At 33.9% G+C, this 20967-nt stretch overlaps 1 protein-coding gene across 1 annotated transcript in view; it reads right to left on the reverse strand.

Annotated features, from left to right (window-relative positions):
• Galphas (G protein alpha s subunit) overlaps nt 1-20967 on the reverse strand; it is a 29391-nt gene that overhangs the window by 7065 nt on the left and 1359 nt on the right. The window contains exons 2-9 of the mRNA XM_015324054.2: nt 18779-18851; nt 15782-15836; nt 13798-13917; nt 9713-9810; nt 2435-2489; nt 1641-1714; nt 565-744; nt 273-477 (exon numbers count right to left, since the gene is read on the reverse strand). Coding sequence (XP_015179540.1) covers nt 273-477; nt 565-744; nt 1641-1714; nt 2435-2489; nt 9713-9810; nt 13798-13917; nt 15782-15836; nt 18779-18851 — 860 coding nt within the window. The remainder of the gene's footprint in view (nt 1-272; nt 478-564; nt 745-1640; nt 1715-2434; nt 2490-9712; nt 9811-13797; nt 13918-15781; nt 15837-18778; nt 18852-20967) is intronic.

Genomic DNA, 20967 nt, shown 5'->3' on the forward strand with positions numbered 1-20967 from the left:
CTACAAATAGTAACGACGTTTTATTGTTAGTTACGATAGTTGAATTAACATTAACGCGACCAGCTGTGATTAAAGTCACGAGACGTTTCGTTATAATAAGAGAGAACGAACGATTGTAAAGAAGAATAATAATAATAGTAATCAAGTTATATAATAGTATATGTAGACGAGTAGAGCTAATGAGAGCCGTGGATCGGACCGGACCGAACAAATTTTAAACGTTCCGAATGGCTTCTCTCTTTTTCTTTCTTTTTTTATCCTTTCGTACTTACGAGAAATTCATCTCTGATGAAGTACTTGGCCCTTAAAACGTCGGGAGGTTCCGAGGGATCTGTGACTACGCCGGGTTCGACTGGCGTTTGATAACGAGAAAAGTCAGGAAAATAATCCTCCAATTTATGTTTTCCCGCTTTTATCTTCTCTGCTAATAGATCCTGTTTATTCAAAAATAAAATCACGGAAATTGTGCGGAGCCATCTGGAAAACAAAAAAGATGAAAGTAAAAAATAAGATATCAAGTTAACTAAGTAAGACAAATCTGTACGATATTTAGGTATTTCTTACCGATTGTTCCAAATACTTTTAAAGAGATCGAGACTTTCCCGGAGCCTCAATTTCGTCGGGTCTTCCCTGAGTACCATATTATAACTACTACATGCTGTTACAAATATGATCGCCGTTACGTCATTGAAACATTGTATCCATTTTCTCCTTTCGTCGCGTTGTCCACCAACGTCGAACATGCTGTCAATAACGAAAGATAGTTTTAATAATTACTTAATTTATTCGTCCTATCATTCCTATCATTCCTGTTTTTATTTTTCTCTATTTTTTTATATTAACCAACACGACGAGGACGAGGACGACGAAGACGACAATGACGATATTTTATACTCCTCGAAGGACGTTCTTGAGAAAGCGCTGTTAGATGAGAACAAAAATCGATTCTCTTGGAAGAATAACCCGTTTTCTTTAGTCACTTTTTGCGAGATTCATACATACATACATACATACATACATACATACATACATACATACATACATACATACATACATACATACATACATACATACATACATACATACATACATACATACATACATACATACATACATACATACATACATACATACATACATACATACATACATACATACATACATACATACATACATACATACATACATACATACATACATACATACATACATACATACATACATACATACATACATACATACATACATACATACATACATACATACATACATACATACATACATACATACATACATACATACTTCCTAACAACGAACGCGCGCGCGATCGTGCAGGAGGCAAAACGACGGAGGAGAGAAAGGGATTGAAAATCTGGAACGTCGTAGATACAACTTGACACCGGCGAGTGAACGCAAAAAGGGAAAATATGATAAAGTTCCGAAGGCATTAGCGCGTGTAACGGATTTCGCTGTACGTTTAGCGTATAACGTCGACATTGTATAAACGGCGCCGTTACTATGACGATGCCGACGCTGCTTTGCGTTATATTTACCGTGGCCCGATGTTACTGTAATACGTTGGCTATATATAGTCAGACAACACACTGGAGTAAAGCAAGGAGGTATCGCGTGGAACTTACTGAAAGTTTACTTTGTCCACCTGAAACCGGGTTTCGAAAATACCGGATGTAAGAACTCGACACCTCAGGATATCCTAAAACATCAAAAGAGAAAAAACTACATTGCTCGATGTCTTTTCATATGTATATGTTTGATTTTCAATTATATCGAAAATAAGAGAAGATGAAAAAAACACAGAGTTAGTAACCTGAACCATACTATCAATTATGTAGAACAATTTTATGAAAGCATGCATCGAATGTAAAATTGTACCTTATTACTTTTTTTTTTTTAATTGAACTCTACAAATTGTATTCACTTAGATTGTAATATCATCCTTCATAAATGATATGTTTAATTATCAGCAACATTGTATCCACACAATTGAACAGAATTCTCATTCGCTTACAAGCTATTGTAATTTTTAAAAATTTTCTTCAAACCACGGCCTGCGTACAAAAACCGCATCGAAATGGGTTTTACAAAGTAACAAAAAAATGTTTATTGTTTTAATAAGATATACGCAAATGTGTGTGTAAATAATGAGGCAACATAAGTTAGTATGGAAAAAATGCGAAAATTATGTTTGATTTCAAGTACAACATCCTTGTTAGTAGACATAGATAACAGCAAACAGCTATGCGATACGATCAAAAATTGTTCTATTTAAAAAAAAAAAGAGTTCAATTGCATTTCTTTAGCAATGTTTGTCTATCTGTAAAAGAAACAAAGTAAATAGTTCGGCCCAGTTACCAATAACATCATTTAAGTGTATGTATACGTATATATAGATAGATAGATATATATATGTTACCTGTTCCGTTGGCGTGTAGTCCGGTTGTTTTACAATAGCTACTTTGTCTAGAAAACTGAAACAAAAGAGAAGACATTTGGTAAGATTTTAGGCATTATTCATAATTCATAATTAAAAAATAAACGTATGAAGACAACAATTGATTCATATTTCTTCCTATATAAAATGTATCCTTCTTAGTCATCGTTCGCTTTAGTATTATATCGTTGTAGCATTCGACCAAAATCCACGTTGAAGTCGTTATTGATCTATACTGCTTTTCCGTAATGACAATCATCGGTAATCAACCACATCGTTATTCCGAGGCCACTTTCTACTTACGTATGCGGTCATATGACAATGCGGACCTCTCTCTTTATGTTCCTACTTCTAACAAAAGAATAAGAGTTGACCAAACTCTTTGCGCCAAACACCGTAAATACAAGAAGTTTTTTTTTTTAAATAACCAGTAGTCTCTTTACGTTTATCGATAAAACAAACACGCGAACAAAGTAAACGAAAAAGACAAAATAATTCCTCTATCCCTGCACCCTCTTCATAAAAAGAAATTGCGTAAAATAATTCGCGACTAAAATGATAATCCAGTTCAAATGCATGACATAGATTCGAATTAAATTTGTCCTTAATACATTAAGCATCTCCCCCCCCCGTTGATTAGAAAAACGAAAATGAATCCGGTCGTCCTGTTAGATTCGATCCACCTACTCTATATATTCTACTACGAATGATGATATATACAGAGAGAGAGAAAAAATACAGAATAATACAGAAAGGAAAGAGAACTAATGAAAAGAAGAGCATCATCGAACGAAGGTGTAGAATATATAGGAACGAGAAGGGGAAAGAGAAGGGGCTGGAGAAACGGGTGGTGGTGGTCGTCGCCGTCGATGTTGTTGCAAAATGTATGGCAAAGAAGACAGAACAGAATAGTTAAAGAATGGAAAAATGGTTTGAAGGTGGTGGAATGAAAGATTGAAAAAGAGTGGAATATTAAGGGTGTTGAAGAAGATAGAGAAAGAGATAGAACGTGAGAGAGAAAGGTGTGTATGTGTGTTTGTATGTGCAGGCGCGCGCGCGCGTACGCTGTCTTTTCCCACCCTCGAGTCTTTACGTCCCTACTCCCTGCCTCTCTCCCGCCCTCTAATCCACCCTTCTTTCCTATCTCCCGTACCACGAGCAGAGGGAGCGCACGAAGAGGGAAAATCGATCCTCGGCGGTGTCCTACCCTAACCCCAACCCTTGCCACGTTGGCCTCGCCGGGTGTGCACATACGCCCCTCTGATATCCATTTTTCAATTCAGGTCATGGGTCACTGCCATCGGTACCCGTCATCAATCGTACATACATACATACAGGACATTAGGATGTATTTTCTAAGCTCTATATTCTATCCTCTTTCTTTCTCTCTTTCTCTCGCGTTAAAACATTAACACAAATGCTTCGTCGTTCTCAATGTTATTTCAACAACAACAAAAAAGAAATAATAAAAGGTTTTTCTAACCGTTGTACGTTAAAGTTCGAAAAGATGGCAATTAATTCGTCGGAAAGAATACTAATACAACGCTACGAGATGAATATAGTTTATATACTGTTCCTTCTTATTATTTTTTTTTTTTTTTTAATAACTACGGGGAAAAATCATTTCTAATTTGCTACAAATATTTCTTTCATTCTTTTTTTCTTCTTCACCCTATAAAGTATGCTTCTTTTTCATGAACAATATTTTATGATAGATCACTTTACTCGAGATAATTATGGAGGCCCACCTAAGGCGACCTTAATAGGTGGCTCGTTACGACGAAGGATATAAAGTCGGGTTGTTTAGAAAAAAAAAAAAAAAAAAAAAAGCTGATTGCTGTTTCTAATTTCTTTCTTTCTCCCTCTATATATACATCTCTCTCTCTCTCTCTCTCTCTCTCTCTCTCTCTCTCTCTCTCTCTCTCTCTCTCTCTCTCTCTCTATCTATCTATCTATCTATCTATCTATCTATCTATCTATCTATCTATCTATCTATCTATCTATCTATCTATCTATCTATCTATCTATCTATCTATCTATCTATCTATCTATCTATCTATCTATCTATCTATCTATCTATCTATCTATCTATCTATCTATCTATCTATCTATCTATCTATCTATCTATCTATCTATCTATCTATCTATCTATCTATCTATCTATCTATCTATCTATCTATCTATCTATCTATCTATCTATCTATCTATCTATCTATCTATCTATCTATCTATCTATCTATCTATCTATCTATCTATCTATCTATCTATCTATCTATCTATCTATCTATCTATCTATCTATCTATCTATCTATCTATCTATCTATCTATCTATCTATCTATCTATCTATCTATCTATCTATCTATCTATCTATCTATCTATCTATCTATCTATCTATCTATCTATCTATCTATCTATCTATCTATCTATCTATCTATCTATCTATCTATCTATCTATCTATCTATCTATCTATCTATCTATCTATCTATCTATCTATCTATCTATCTATCTATCTATCTATCTATCTATCTATCTATCTATCTATCTATCTATCTATCTATCTATCTATCTATCTATCTATCTATCTATCTATCTATCTATCTATCTATCTATCTATCTATCTATCTATCTATTTATCTATCTATCTATCTCACTTCTTTTCCTTTTATATCTATGATGCAATTTTCCTCTCTTTCAAAGACTGCTCTAAGAGACAAAGAGGGAGGGAACGTAAAGAGAGCTCTGTGTGATCCTCTTTATCGAAGGGGTTTCATTCTAAACGCTTTTCGGTATCTTTTGAAGCTTTGACGTTATTTGTACCGATCGAATAACTTTGAACACCATGTAGATGCGATACTATGTGTGTATGTACTACACATCATCATACAGGTTCACGAAACAGGTAGTATCTTTACCAAGCTATATACACCATAGGAGAGAGAGAGGCTTCTCTAATCGGTCCATGGATATACTTTACGTAGAAACACGAGTAGAGAGCGAATCTCTCGTACATGATAGTTCCGTAAATATACCATGAGCTAAAGTATCCTTTTATCGATATCAAAAATTTAGAACGGTTGGATGATGTTAATAACAGAACCCCCATTTACCGGTCCACATCGTTTTATGTAAATTGGAAGAAGTTTCAATTCTGAGAGTTCAATTTGAAAAAAAAAAAAAAATAAAACAATTTATACCTATTTAATGTATAATACGAGAAGTATTATACGTGTGTTCTAATCGTTTAATATTTTTTCTTACAAAAGAGCATTGAAAAACTATAATTTTCTTCTTTTTTTTTTTTTTAATTACTGAAGACAATACTTTTAATTTTATTGAACATTAAAAGATTAATACGCCAAACAAAATGAAAGAATAATTATGTTTATGCATATAGATAACACTTTTGGTATAACTCTTTCCTTTCTAATTGATCTAACAAAAAAATAACACATCGGTGTAACAAGCTTCTTAGATGAGACAGGAATGCTGGATGAGATAGGTCATGGAATTGACATGCTCTCTCTCTCTCTCTCTCTCTCTCTCTCTCTCTCTCTGTGTGTGTGTGTGTGTGTGTGTGTGTGTGAGAGAGAGAGAGAGAGAGAGAGAGAGAAAGAAAGAAAGAAAGAGAGAGAGAGAGAGAGAGAGAGAAATAGGTCATCGACCTTTTGAGAATCGAAAGAGTAAGGAGGTCGAGGCTCGACACAATTGCGAAGCAAAGATTTTCTCATTATCACGGATTATATTAGAGTAGCAAAGACCTTGTGATATAAACTATTATATTGTTATTTTCACCTATAGCGCATATTCAAAAGTGCTTATCTACTGCTAGCGATTTTTCTGTATTTCCGAGGAAGAAAGATGAAGAGAGAGAGAGAGAGAGAATAATAATAATAATAATAAAAATAAACCAATAAACGCGGTTGTGCTATCATCGATTCGTAAAAAAAGCAACAAAAATTTCTACTACTACTACTACTATTACTATCGTTACGTATAAACTTTGCAGATTCTTCTCTCTTTGGATCTTCCCTTCTCATCTTTGTTACAAATTTAAATATAAATTACAAACGAAAAGTCGAAACGGTGGAAGAAACCCCCATCCCCACCCCTAGTTAAATATATAAACCATTACACGTAACGATCATCGCACGGTTAATGCACTTTTTCTCTTTTCCTCCTTCCATCCTTTATTTTAAAGTTACTTGAAAATAATATTGTGAAAAAAAAACACATGAAAATCCGAGGAAAATATCATTACGCAGGAATAATTTCATGCAATAAATAAATATGATCGGAAGAGTCTAAAATCGTACACTGTTCCTCCAACGAGGAACATTCCTCCGATATATCTGAAGCAGCGCTTCCTAAAAATACAATTCGCTATTTATAACGAAATCGTTCCTCGCGACATGAGAAGATAGAAACTGGAAAATAAGAATGCTGACACAATCGGGCGAATTACTTTTCTTTTTACTTTTACATTTGTAGAATTTTCTTTTCGTAATACTTTAACGCAAGGAATGCATAGAGTCTAACTTCATTTCAGATGCGTTCAAAAGAAAATGAAGAATACACGTTAAGGATAATCATTTTAAAGAAGATGATAAATTTTCGTATACAAAATTTTACACAAATATATTCTGCACTCTTCAAGTATTATACGAGTTTTGCCTAGAAACCCATTTTTTTATATTTAACCCTTTGCCCTCCGTTGTCACTGCTGATGCGACATGAAATACAAGCTAATAGCTCCGTTGTCGCTGCTGCATCGACACGGCACGCCGGCATCTAAAGGCAACCTAGTACAGTAAAAGTGTTTTTGTGCGGTCCTTTTTTATGCGATTTTATTTTTGAACGATTTGTTTTGTGCGATTTTATTTTTGTCAAAGTTCTTTCGTGCAATTTTTTTTATGCGGTATATGAATCTCAGCGGCGTTGGCACCAGTTTAATGTATAAAAAAAAAGAAAAATTAAAAAAATAAAAAAAAAATCAATTGAAATCGTATGTTCAAACGACAAAAGCGATATTGAATCAATTCGTCAAAAGAAGATGCGCGTTTTTAATTATGAGTAGCAATGAATTATTTAATGTGCATTTTGAAAACTTCTCCATGTATACAATGAAAAATTAAATGTTTTTAACATTTTTCCAGGTCTAATTTACCTATTTAATAAAATTAAAATTTGAAATATTAAAATTAATTCCAAATATTAAAAAAAGAGAATCGTGCGGAGGGCAAAGGGTTAAAATAATAGTTTTTTTAATTATTAAAAGGATTTATTAGTTGCTTTATTTTCAACAATCAAAAAATTAAAGTCCTAAAGTTTTTTAAGATGGTGCCGTTGTCCCGATAAATATAATAATTACATTTTAATTTGCACATCCTGTGTATAGATTGTTTAGTTCTACCCTTCTACCCTCTGAAGAAAAAAAAATTGTATATACTTTTCTGATGCAATTAATAAATCAAAAAAATTACAAAACATTAATTTTCTCAATTTTTATCTCTCTGGATTTAATTCTGCATTGATTTCTGAACGATTCATATGTATGAATGTATATTTAATGTTTTGTATAAAAATTGAAATGAAAAATGAAATCATATACGCCGACTTGTTAAATGGTATCAGTGTTCGCTTACGTGAAAGATTTTGGCTTTTACTTATTGCTGTGGTTACATAAATGTACGGTGCAACAACATTTCTGTTGCAATATTAAAAACAAAAAGAAATACACATACAAAAACTACCTCCTATTTCTTAGTAATTTGAAAAACCTTACTTATTAACTCGGTGTTAGGGTAGGAATCTCTTAACGATGAATTTACCTTCGAAAAATATCGATGTTGATTGTGAGCAGGTTTGCTGAGAACCTTAGATAAGCCAGTGGCCTCTATTAAAGCGATTACCTCGTTAAAGCATTGTCTCCATTGGCATTAGATCGGTCTTTCAAGCGGTCTCTTTCAATATACACGAACATAATCTCCTCTCTCTACGTAACGTTCGTCCAAAAATTCTACACATCTTTTCAAAAATAAAGACAAGAGAGAAAAACGAAAAAAAAAACACCATTACAAAATCATCAGTTGCTATCTTAAAAATAAAATTCTTATATCGTTATTAATTTTAAAGAAAAAAAGAAAAAAAAAAGACTACATTATAACGAAAATTTACGATTTAAGATAAACCACAACTATTACTAGGCATACCTTTTTTTGTCTTTAACGCGTGGCAATATCGCAAATATACGTTTAATATAATTATTTCATTATAGACTTGCGAATAATAGACTGTGCAAAACGGTATACGAGTTATAAATAAATGTTTCTCATAAAAAACCGTATAAACACCTTAAAACACACACCTCACATGAAATAATCGTAAGGATCTAACGATTTATTTTAAGAATAATCCGTATATGCCGAGTATATATATACATATATATGATGGGAAATAATAACGATACGGTATTTAGTTTTAGTTAGGTTCACTTGTCGAAAGTTTTTCAAAACGTTTAACTTAAAAATCTATGCCGGAAGAGTTATTTCTGTTCTGTTAACAATTTTTCGTTAACATTTAAGAATATTCTAAACGCGTTTTTCGATTAAACGCAAAACTTGACCGACCGCTTTTCTTACTGCCAGTGGGCTTTTTTTTGCCTATTATGCTATTATATACACTGCGATACCACCACCATAACACACCTTCTTTCTCTAATCCGTTCGTTGACGTATTATAGTTTAAAAGAATCTGTCAAAATATTTCATTTATTAATTCCCCCTCCCCAAAGATAAAAAATAGAAGGAAGACGAGGGAGGAGAAAGAATAGAGAGAAGAGGAGGTAGAAAGGGTGATGATAGTGGAGTGGGAGGGGTGGATATCTTACACAGTACTTTTATTATCAATTCGTGTACGTTATCGCGTTCGAGCTTCTTATCGTAATCGCGATATCACCATGTGTGGGGCAGATTACAAAAACTGTACCCTGAGCAAAGGATGATTCCAACGCTACAAAGATAAGGAATAATTTAGCCTTTTTTTCTTTTTTCATCCTTCAACGATCTTTTTTATTTAGGAAAAAGAAGGCAGAAAAAAACCAGGTGGGGAAAAAGGAGGAGAGGATGAGAAAAGAGAAAAAATATAGGATGGGGTGGTGGGAGGGAATAGGAGAAGAAGGATACGTTGGTATCCTATCACGTTTTTCCCTTGAATAATTTTCACCGACTAATAGCAAACAGTCATATTAAATGTGACTCACTATTTGGCGCAGTCGATGAGTTGGTACTCGTTACTCCTCTCAAAACTCTGCTGAACGCCTCGATCATTCCATAGCGTTTCGACGATTTCGTAAAACTCCTGAAAATATTAAAATGTTATTATATCGTTAATGAAAGTATTCAAAACAGATAGAAATACAAAAACGTTATTTCCTCTTTGGATCGGCGAACCCAAAGAGGAGGATCTCCGAGTTTACGTGGAAAATGGCGTAGGAACTGTCGATAAACGACATTTTCGTTGAATACAATTCAAATTATAATAGCCAACGAAAAGAGGTAGCAAAGAATTTGAGATAAAAATAATTGTATATTATCACAATTTACGAGTTCTTCGAAGCACCGGTTAAACGTTCGAATTATTATTGTTGGTAGTTCAGTGAATATTTTTTGTTGTTCTTTTTTCCAATTTTCTAAATCATTATGCTACCTACATCTCTGTCTTGGGGAAAAAAAGAAAAGAAAAACAATTTTTTCGTGATGTTGTAATATCGTAATAACAGGTAAAATATAAACAAATATATATTTGTTCAAATTCTAGAATAAATCATATATATATATATATATATATATATTTATTTATTTATTTATTTATTTTTTAATCGTACCCAATTAACGAAGGAAAAAAAAGAAATGTTATCATCTATTCCACTTCTCGAAACTAACTGTTTTGCAATTCTCATTAAATTTATCGTCGAACTACGCGTTTGTATACAAGCTTATGTTAGTTAATTAGATTTCTCGTAATGAAGAATTTCGAATGAATTATCCTCTTGAATGTTAGAAGGTTTGAAGGGGCGCTAGAAGGCGGACGTTGGCACGTATTTTCAAAAAGGCTCGTTGCCAGTACCAAACTAAGCCAAGATAACTTTCTTCGTAATTGGATAATGGCAAAAAGCAGATCCTATTATCGCCAAAAAAAGAAAAACATCGAGTATCGTCAAGTTTGCATTTGTTAGATATCATTTATCGCCATTTTATCGCCTATCCATCAATTAATATTGATTGGAAAACCCTCGCAGATTAATCACTAGCGTTAACGTACAGACAGAAAAAATCTATGAGAATAAGAAAATAAATGATTAGGTTTAAATGCGTACAACAAATTCTTATACTTTGACATTTGTTTTTATCCTGCGCTTGAATGAGAATAAGGGAATCCATGGATTATATACAGTAACTTTAACATTAAATTATTATTAAATCTCTCGTTACGATACAGGATATTAAGTTAGACCTTTTTAATCAACGAGCAAATCAATTTTGCATACAATATCTATTAGAATGTTTCTGAACAAGCTGAAAATGGGAAAAAAGAATAAATTGACGAGAGAAAAAAAATAAAAAATGAAAAAAAAAACATTCGTAAAATTTATCTTTATATCCAAGTAATTCGTTTATACCAGTATTGACGATTTCAATTTAAATATTTGTTGGAACTTTTTGGATGCAATATATATATGTGTAAGTACGTGCACTTATCCGTTTTATCATTTAATACAAAATATAATATTGATACCACATACCTACATTCGAAGAGTCTCCGAATATAGTCGAATCGCGTATATAACTCATTTCTTGTTTATTTCCTTAAGATTATGTAATACAATGTGTTACAAAAAAAAGTCGCTAGCTACATGACTATTTTTTTTCCTTACAGTAGAAAATAAATGGCGTCAACTCGATTAGACATTAAAAAAGAAATAAAAAAAGACTTTATTTTACGTTAATCTTGTGTCCTGGTAGATAATGACTGACAAAAATCGTATAGAAATAAAAGAACAGAAAACGTTTTCAAAGCCGAACAAGATAAAATGATCTCGGAATAATCTATGCCGATAGATTAAAATTACTTTTTACCCGTACAGTAAAACATAAGTGTGTTCCACAATCAATTTAGAATAATCGTACGGTTAGAAAATAGGATTCTAATATTCTATTTTGTGACGTATTTTCAAAAAGTTGTGGATAGAATGAACGAACCCCGGCAGGTTTTCTTCTCATCAGTGAACGGTATATTCGAATTGCATATACAAAATAAGTGTGTTGGGGGGGGGGGTATGGTTTGGTATATGCCCCACACACACTCTCGCAAAATGAATGACGCAAAACGTGAATTATGTTACTGCGACAACTTTATTTCGAAAGAAAAAAAATATAAATAAATCGCATCGCAAATTCAAATTTTTCTTACTTTTAAATCCAAAAAATTTATTTGAATTTTATATCCTAACTCTCCCTCTTCCCTCTTTTCCAAACCCATTTCTCCATACTCTCTCTCTCTCTCTTTTTTTTTGACAAATTAACAAAATAAAAAAAAAAAAAAAGAATGAAAGGATATTTAATTTATTGCAAATCGGAAGTTTTCTTATCTTACGACTAAAAATAAATTGTTGAACAAAAAAAGAAAGAAAAAAAAAAACCTTCACAAGAATAGACCCGCATTTAAAATCATCCTAATCGATCGTCCTTCCCATAAGAACCACACATATGCGCGTTCGTCGAAAGAACGAGGAAAGAAAAAGAAAGACAAAAAAAGCGTGGAGAAAATATACTTATATGTTAATTACTCGAAAAATGAATTTTTCTTATTAGTTTTCGATCACAAAAAAAAAGGAAAGAAAATGGTAATTATTCCGAAATTTTGTCTTCCTCGCTGATTTCAATGAGTTGTAACATATTAGCAAAATCATTATTTTTTTCATTATTATTTTGAACAACTTTAGTTTTATATTTATGATACGAGTATAGTTTAGCTCAGAGTTACTAGCCACCCATCCACCCACCAACTTTCTATAAGGTAGAAATATTTCTGACATTATATCGAAAAATTGTTTTACGATCGTTAAACTCGTATTATTGTTGGAAGAAAAAAAATCAGCTATATATCGACGACTGTGTGTATATATAATGAGAGGTGCGAGTTCTATAACGAGGAATATTTATTCTCGCGTCTCGCCACGCATGCTCTACATTTTGCGTGTGTGTGTATGCTCCGGTGTCTGGATCAACGACTATTAATCTTACGATTAACAATTTTAAATATTTATGATCAAAAATTTGTCGAAAAAGGGAGAGAAAGAGAGAGAAAGTTTTACCAAGAATTCAAAATCAATCGAAAAATTGTAAATCCAAAAAAAAAGGAAAAAAGAGGACACAGCATTATGCGTCAAGTTGGCAACTAACTTATACAACAAACATGAACACTTTTTTAGTGCACGTATTTTTTTTTAAAGAGGCGCGGTATATGCTCTTCTTGTCCTGAATACAGAATGACCAAATGGACTAAATAAATGCCCTCATAATACGTTTTCTAACATGTCCTTTTACAACTACTTAAACTAAACTAATACCACCTATAAATTAGTTTTATCAGTAGGTCTTAATGCTCTTCTCTACAAACGCAACTGTCTGAACTCACGCAACTTTAAACCAGAGATAAAATCAACGTTGCGCGATGATAATATCACTAATCAATCAATTTCGTGGTCCAAGTATATAAAATAAAATTAGTAACATACAATCATCGTTATTCTAATCTTTATTTTTATTATTGTTAATCCACGTCGAAGATATGGATACGTGAGAAAATAAAATTTTTGTAAAGCTGCATTAAGTAATATTAAAAAATGAAACACGTATATCAAATCGAATAATTATCGAAGAATTTTCACAAGATATTTTGTTAATCAATTCAAAAGTTCATAGATACGTTTTTATGTGTGTTATAAGAAAACGTAATCGACATTAGGTATATTCGTGTGTATGTGATATTCTATAAAATAAGCATACAAAACATATGTGGATACTATTTAAAGAGCATAAACATTAATCATGCCACGTAATAGATCTCAACGATTCCGTACATTCATTACTCTTCTATAGATATCGGTATATGATCGAAAATGATCGACATAGTTTATTATTATACCACGGGGGAGGCAGGCAGGCATGCATCGAATCGAGCACGTGATTTCATTTGACGATATCGAAGGAGAAGCATTATATTTTCTCCTCGTCGTCATTAACAACACTAATTGTCGATTAAATTTTTCATTAAATCACTCACCGCGGGATAATCAAAATCCGGGGAAGACGAGACGTTCAGGACATAGTCGACGTTGCACTGATTCGCAGGATCCTCTAACGTCACGGGTGGTTGTAACGTACTCATAGCACTGGTTATCGTCTGCAAAAATAAGAAACAAAATAAAAATGTTACGTTATTATTAATTTTTCCATATTCTTAATCCCTCCAAACGAGCTGGAATAAATTCAATGAAAATAGTGATATATATATATATAATAATTGTAAATATTATTTATTTCGTTTGATTGATATTATAAAACAAAAGAAAACAAATAATTGTTTTACTAATTTGAATAAATAAATAAATTAATATTATCAATAGTGACGAAAAAATTTTTTTACGATGATGAAACTCGAAACAATGTAAGTTAAAGTTACTTATTAAGTTACTCGTTAATATTAGTATTTAAACATTTGTTCTCCTAAAAAGGTAACCATTTAACTTGCAATTAATGAAAGGATAAAATAAAGAAAGAAAACGATGTGTTAAAAGATTAAAGTGTAACGATCTCAAACATAGACTTTTGCTGATGCTTCTCGTTTTTCTTCTAATTCTTTCTTTCGTTTTATGCGTACAAGCAATTAATAATAAAATAAAAACATTTAACCTAGTGAAGAAAATAAGATTCCTCGAGGCAAGAAACCTTGTGGGAAGTGCACTAAATTGAGATATTCATATTTGTCCAGTGAATTACTGCTAATATTAGCAGTGAGCCAACGTGTGGTCTTTTAACTCGTCTTCGACAAATACACTTTGAAACTGGCATATCGCCTACGTGCACGATGATCTCGCCCACGATGAACGACACACGAAACGACATGTCCGGATTTAAGGGCGTAGAGAACTTTAGGCCAAGAAATACTTCCTTCTTTTAATTTTAAACATTCAATGGAAAATAATTAAGATAAATTTTTATAAATCTTCGCATTCGTTCCATGACCTTTCCTGATCGTAAAACTTTCATTTGAGATTATCAAAACGATTCCATAAAGAAAAGAAAAGTCGAGAATTGAATATATAGTTGTTTGATTTCAAAACATTATCCGAGCGTGCCAATAATTATTATCTTATTATTATTATTACTGTAACTCTGCTATTTTGTACAATTTGTATTTAAACTTTTAATTGAATATTCTTGTGTGAAATTAATTTTTAGAGAAAATATAAGAAAAGTATGGTTGTTATCATGTCGTTTTTGTCAGATATATGTAATAAAATTAATTACAAATTTTTAATATTTTTTTTATAAGCTCTTTCTGGATGAGTAAAAACACTGTTAATATTATATTAATGAGCATATAATGTATACATATTTATGTATAAACATGTATATTCGTTTAATATTCGAAAGTGGAAATAAAGTTATATTTGTTTAGACGTATCTAAAATACGGAAGCAAATGACAATTTAATGGTCAAATATTGTGTATTCATTCGTGGATCTCGCAATACGCAATTTTAATAAAAGATTAGTCAAAAGTTCCTCACACCGATTTCAAATCAATTATTTCTTTTTTACACATCTTTTAGGGTAATTCTCTCTTGAAATTATAAAACTGCAAATTCAAGAACTTGTGGTCTACCTCAAATAACTAATTATAATTAACAGATACATTCCTTCTCTTTTTATCAACCGTGCTCCGAAAAATTTAATGTTTATTGCAAGAAGAATTTGAAGAAAAAAAGAGAAAAAGAAAAGAAAAAGTACCTGTTGCTTCGAATGGTCCATTAAAATAATGCTACAAATGGATCATTTTCAACTCAAAAGAATTGGTGTAAGCGATGTTAGTTATTGAAAACCTCAATTTGTGCAATATGTTTATATTAGTTAAAATGTATAGATTATTTCGTTAATGAATGACGTTTGCAAATGAATACAAAATTAATTCTCGTCAAGGTTCAACAAAATTAGATTATGAGACACGAAGATATACATACGAAGAAAACTAACAATAAATCTTACCAATATCGCATCTCTGATGTTCTTTTTAATGTCCTCGATTTTCTGGCGTTTCTCTCTGAAAAAATAAAAATATAAATGGATTATGAAGTAATCAAATCAAAATCGATTTACCAAGTACGATATCGGAAAAAAACATCCGAATTAAGTATTAACCTATCATCATTAGATATTATATCGTCATTACGATATATATAAATTGATCATGCGCGTTCTTGGAAAAAGTATATACGTAGATATAGTGCGTCGAAAGAGAGAATAGGAATGGGACATGAATGGTCATAGAAGGGAGGGGGAGACCGCACGAGGTACACTTGCTCCGCCTATTCCCACTTTGGACGCTTTCCAAGTCCATGGAGTAGAATCTTTTTAACATAGTCGTATGATTGAAAATTTACGATGGACAACGCATTTATGTTTCGTGGTCAAGAGTAGTTAAAAAAAGAAAAAAGAAAAAAGAAAAAAAAACAAAAACACGTTAACATCAGCAGTGTATTAACTTTCTACTTACTATATTCCTTATCTTTGTGTTTTACGTATTAAATAAGTAGCCGATGTGATCCTTTCTAGCCAATAAGAAAAATACGACCGATATAAGGTTACATCTAGTAAGAATAGGAAGAGGAGGGAGGAGGAGGGCAACAAGCGGTTGGCCCTTTCAACCAATCATGCCAATATCCTTAGCAGACACATTCTCTGCTTGGTCGCCCTCCTCTCCTGTAGATGTTTTCTGTTTATGGGAAAAAGTCCCTTGCCTTATAAGCAAATCCCCTGTTGATCTCATTGGCTAGAACGGTCGACTGCTTGCTTGCTTGCTTGCTTGCTTGCTTGCTTGCTTGCTTGCTTGCTTGCTTGCTTGCTTGCCTGCCTGCCTACTCTACTCTTTTTGCTTTACATAACTCTACACCAACATGTATTTTCTTTACAGGTGGACTGCTAATTCGAAGCGTTAAAAATAAAGAGAAGGAACGAAAAACGTCGAAATAGAGTAAAATAAAGCGTTTCGGTTATTTTGGCGCGTTGACATGACGCTTTTTCTTTCTTTTTCTTTTTTGATCTACTTTCGATTATAAATGAAACATAAATGTGTGTCCATTGGTAATTATCAATCATACGACAACGACTATGTTTAGTGATCCCAGATTTAGTTCGTCTGATCGACACAAGGGCGTAAAATTATCGTACGCCCCGGGAAAAATTTGAATTACTACCATTTGTCGGATGATCGGAAGAGAGTGGAAGTTCCACGGTTATTTTTTTTTAGTCTTCCAGTTCAAAACCCTATCGTGAAAACGGCAGGGAGAAAGACTTGTTCGTATGGAGATCGTACACAGATCGTACACAGATCGTGGTGGTGGTTCTCGAAATTTCGATTCACTATCGGAAAATAGTACCCGGAAAAAAGAAAGATCGTCAAGTTATCGTACGAATGGGATCACTGACTATATTACAAAAATTCTACTCTGAGGATTTGAAGAGCGCTACAAGTGGGGATGATAAAAGGGAGGGAATCTCTTTTTTCTTGCTCTTGTGTTCCCTCGGGGAGACTTGTCCTCACAAACAAATAGTAATGTATAAATAATAACGACAATTGCGATCTAATACAACGATCCTCCCGCTTTGCTTTGCTTTGCTTGTTACTTATTGTTGTTATGGATACAAGCCCTAATGAAATTTTAATATAAAACACTTTTCTCTTTCTCTCTTTTAAAGTTTTTTTCTTTTTTTTATAAAATTGTTTCACCGTTCTACTGCTATAATTATATTATTTCCTTTGTTCGATCACGGTTACTTTCTTACGCATCTAATTGATTAACGACGTTTAGCAAAATTGTTTATAATCTAACTTTTCGGCTTGGCTACTAATAAAATTGGTATACGTATGTGAATTGTTGTTCGCTATAAGAAATCATAAGATAAAAGAAAATATTAACAAATCAATAAAATTCCTCAAAACAAACGAAACTTTAGTGTTGATGTATATTATACAAGAATCAAATTTTGTCCGAAATAAAGCGTTAATAAATACATGTATAATTTTTCATTTGGAAATAAAATGTGTATATAAGAATTATATAATCGCCACTGTGCAATCAATTTATACGTAAATATATATATATACGTAATATACGTAATAAATATATGTAATATTGTACAATTTCCGTTGAAGAACTCTTCGCAACGGAAAATGGTTATTCGAACAAATTTTGTTTATGATTCATGCAAATGATAATAAAGTTATAATTTCTACGGTAATCGATCGTGTAAAGTATGAAGTTCCTAAAAAAGAAGGAAATAAAAGAAAAGAAAAGAAAAAAGGAAGAATAAAAAAAAGAAAAAAAAAGCGATGAGGCGCCTTTCAGATAGAACGTTATCAGTTCCTCGAGTCAGACAGAATTTACGACGGGCACGAAGTGGCCCGTTTGTTTGCACGTCGTTTTCATCCTATCTAGTTGCTCTTGATTTTTACGTACGACCATACGTATATATATATATATACATACGTGTAATAAGAATCATTAGCGATAACGGTATACGCTGTTTCTTCTTTCTTCGACCTCGCATGTTTATTTTTACTTTGCTATTCCAAAACGGACGTCAGTTGTTGTTTGACATCTTGTCGAAAGGAAATGTGAAATACTATTTGTTCTCTTCTTTTTCTTTGCTATATATCAAAATGGCCACAAAAGGGAGGAGGAAGAGAGGAAGAGAGAGAGAGAGAGAGAGAGAAACATAAAGGATTAACGATTCAAACTTGACCACGTGTTGATATTACGTTGATTGACAGTTCGAACTGCTTGTCATAATGATTCATTCCATACAAGTGCGTATTAAATGAAAAGAAAAGTGGAGACCAAAATAATAGGAAATAAAAAAAGAAGAAAATTAGTTAATCGAAAAAAACAATTTGTTTTCGTTAGGTTACATGTGTAAGATCGCTTTGAAAGAATGATCATTCGCTGTCTCTCGATCATTGACATAAAATCTGAAAAAACTTACGCTTCGCTGAAGCCGTTGACATGCAATATCCTCATCTGTTTGACGATCGTACTTTTTCCAGATTCTCCCGCTCCTGAAAAGAGGCAACATTATCGAAATTTATCCAAAAAGAAAAAAGAAAGAAAGAAAAAGAAAAAGCAAATAATTTTATAAAATTTATATGCTAAATACTTTTTTTGATTGATTTGTGAAAATTATGAATGTACTATACATTTGCAAATGAAATTATTCAACAAGAATTAACAGCAGTAGGGGAGGAAGGGGGGAGTTTTAGATCAACACCAGTCTTTTTCCCCCCTTCCCCCACTTTGGTACAGCATCAATAGTAATTATATACACACGCTAGAGAAAACGATGCGATAACAGCTGTTGCTTTTCAGCCTTAGGCGATATACGGATACGCAACTTATGTTAAATTAAAGTAACGACCTACATAAGTAAAGAATAGGAAGGTAACGCTGAGTTGCTGGCTGGTCTTAAATATCGCGATAAGTAGACACATTCGGGGGAGTGTTTACACGCGTGCGCTTTTATGTTTCCGCACTTTTTTACTTTTTTTTTACTATACGTACTATACATAATATATATATATATATTACCTGAAAAAGAAAGCAAAGGACTCGAGCGAAAGTAACGAATGGATATATAAAAAGTGAAAGTGGTAGTTAGAAGAGGAAGAAAGTGAGAAAGATAGAAAGAAGGACATAAAAATGAGCGAAAGCATAATAAGAGAGGTAGAGGTAGAGGTAGAGGTAGAGGTAGAGGTAGAGGTAGAGGTAGAGGTAGAGGTAGAGGTAGAGGTAGAGGTAGAGGTAGAGGTAGAGGTAGAGGTAGAGGTAGAGGTAGAGGTAGAGGTAGAGGTAGAGGTAGAGGTAGAGGTAGAGGTAGAGGTAGAGGTAGAGGTAGAGGTAGAGGTAGAGGTAGAGGTAGAGGTAGAGGTAGAGGTAGAGGTAGAGGTAGAGGTAGAGGTAGAGGTAGAGGTAGAGGTAGAGGTAGAGGTAGAGGTAGAGGTAGAGGTAGAGGTAGAGGTAGAGGTAGAGGTAGAGGTAGAGGTAGAGGTAGAGGTAGAGGTAGAGGTAGAGGTAGAGGTAGAGGTAGAGGTAGAGGTAGAGGTAGAGGTAGAGGTAGAGGTAGAGGTAGAGGTAGAGGTAGAGGTAGAGGTAGAGGGTAGAGGTAGAGGTAGAGGGTAGAGGTAGAGGTAGAGGTAGAGGTAGAGGGTAGAGGTAGAGGTAGAGGTGAGAGGTAGAGGTAGAGGTAGAGGTAGAGGTAGAGGTAGAGGGTAGAGGTAGAGGTAGAGGTAGAGGTAGAGGTAGAGGTAGAGGTAGAGGTAGAGGTAGAGGTAGAGGTAGAGGTAGAGGTAGAGGTAGAGGTAGAGGTAGAGGTAGAGGTAGAGGTAGAGGTAGAGGTAGAGGTAGAGGTAGAGGTAGAGGTAGAGGTAGAGGTAGAGGTAGAGGTAGAGGGTAGAGGTAGAGGTAGAGGTAGAGGTAGAGGGTAGAGGTAGAGGTAGAGGTAGAGGTAGAGGTAGAGGTAGAGGTAGAGGTAGAGGTAGAGGTAGAGGTAGAGGTAGAGGTAGAGGTAGAGGTAGAGGTGAGAGGTAGGAGGTAGAGGTAGAGGTAGAGGTAGAGGTAGAGGTAGAGGTAGAGGTAGAGGTAGAGGTAGAGGTAGAGGTAGAGGTAGAGGTAGAGGTAGAGGTAGAGGTAGAGGTAGAGGTAGAGGTAGAGGTAGAGGTAGAGGTAGAGGTAGAGGTAGAGGTAGAGGTAGAGGTGAGAGGTAGAGGTAGAGGTAGAGGTAGAGGTAGAGGTAGAGGTGGAGGTAGAGGTAGAGGTAGAGGTAGAGGGTAGAGGTAGAGGTAGAGGTAGAGGTAGAGGTAGAGGTAGGAGGTAGAGGTAGAGGTGAGAGGTAGAGGTAGAGGTAGAGGTAGAGGTAGAGGTAGAGGTAGAGGTAGAGGTAGAGGTAGAGGTAGAGGTAGAGGTAGAGGTAGAGGTAGAGGTAGAGGTAGAGGTAGAGGTAGAGGTAGAGGTAGAGGTAGAGGTGAGAGGTAGAGGTAGAGGTAGAGGTAGAGGTAGAGGTAGAGGTAGAGGTAGAGGTAGAGGTAGAGGTAGAGGTAGAGGTAGAGGTAGAGGTAGAGGTAGAGGTAGAGGTAGAGGTAGAGGTAGAGGTAGAGGTAGAGGTAGAGGTAGAGGTAGAGG

Source organism: Polistes dominula, unplaced genomic scaffold (genome assembly GCF_049000335.1).
Source record: "Polistes dominula isolate Pdom_NZ unplaced genomic scaffold, Pdom_raw_medaka contig_82, whole genome shotgun sequence".
NCBI classification, from domain to species: domain Eukaryota; kingdom Metazoa; phylum Arthropoda; class Insecta; order Hymenoptera; family Vespidae; genus Polistes; species Polistes dominula.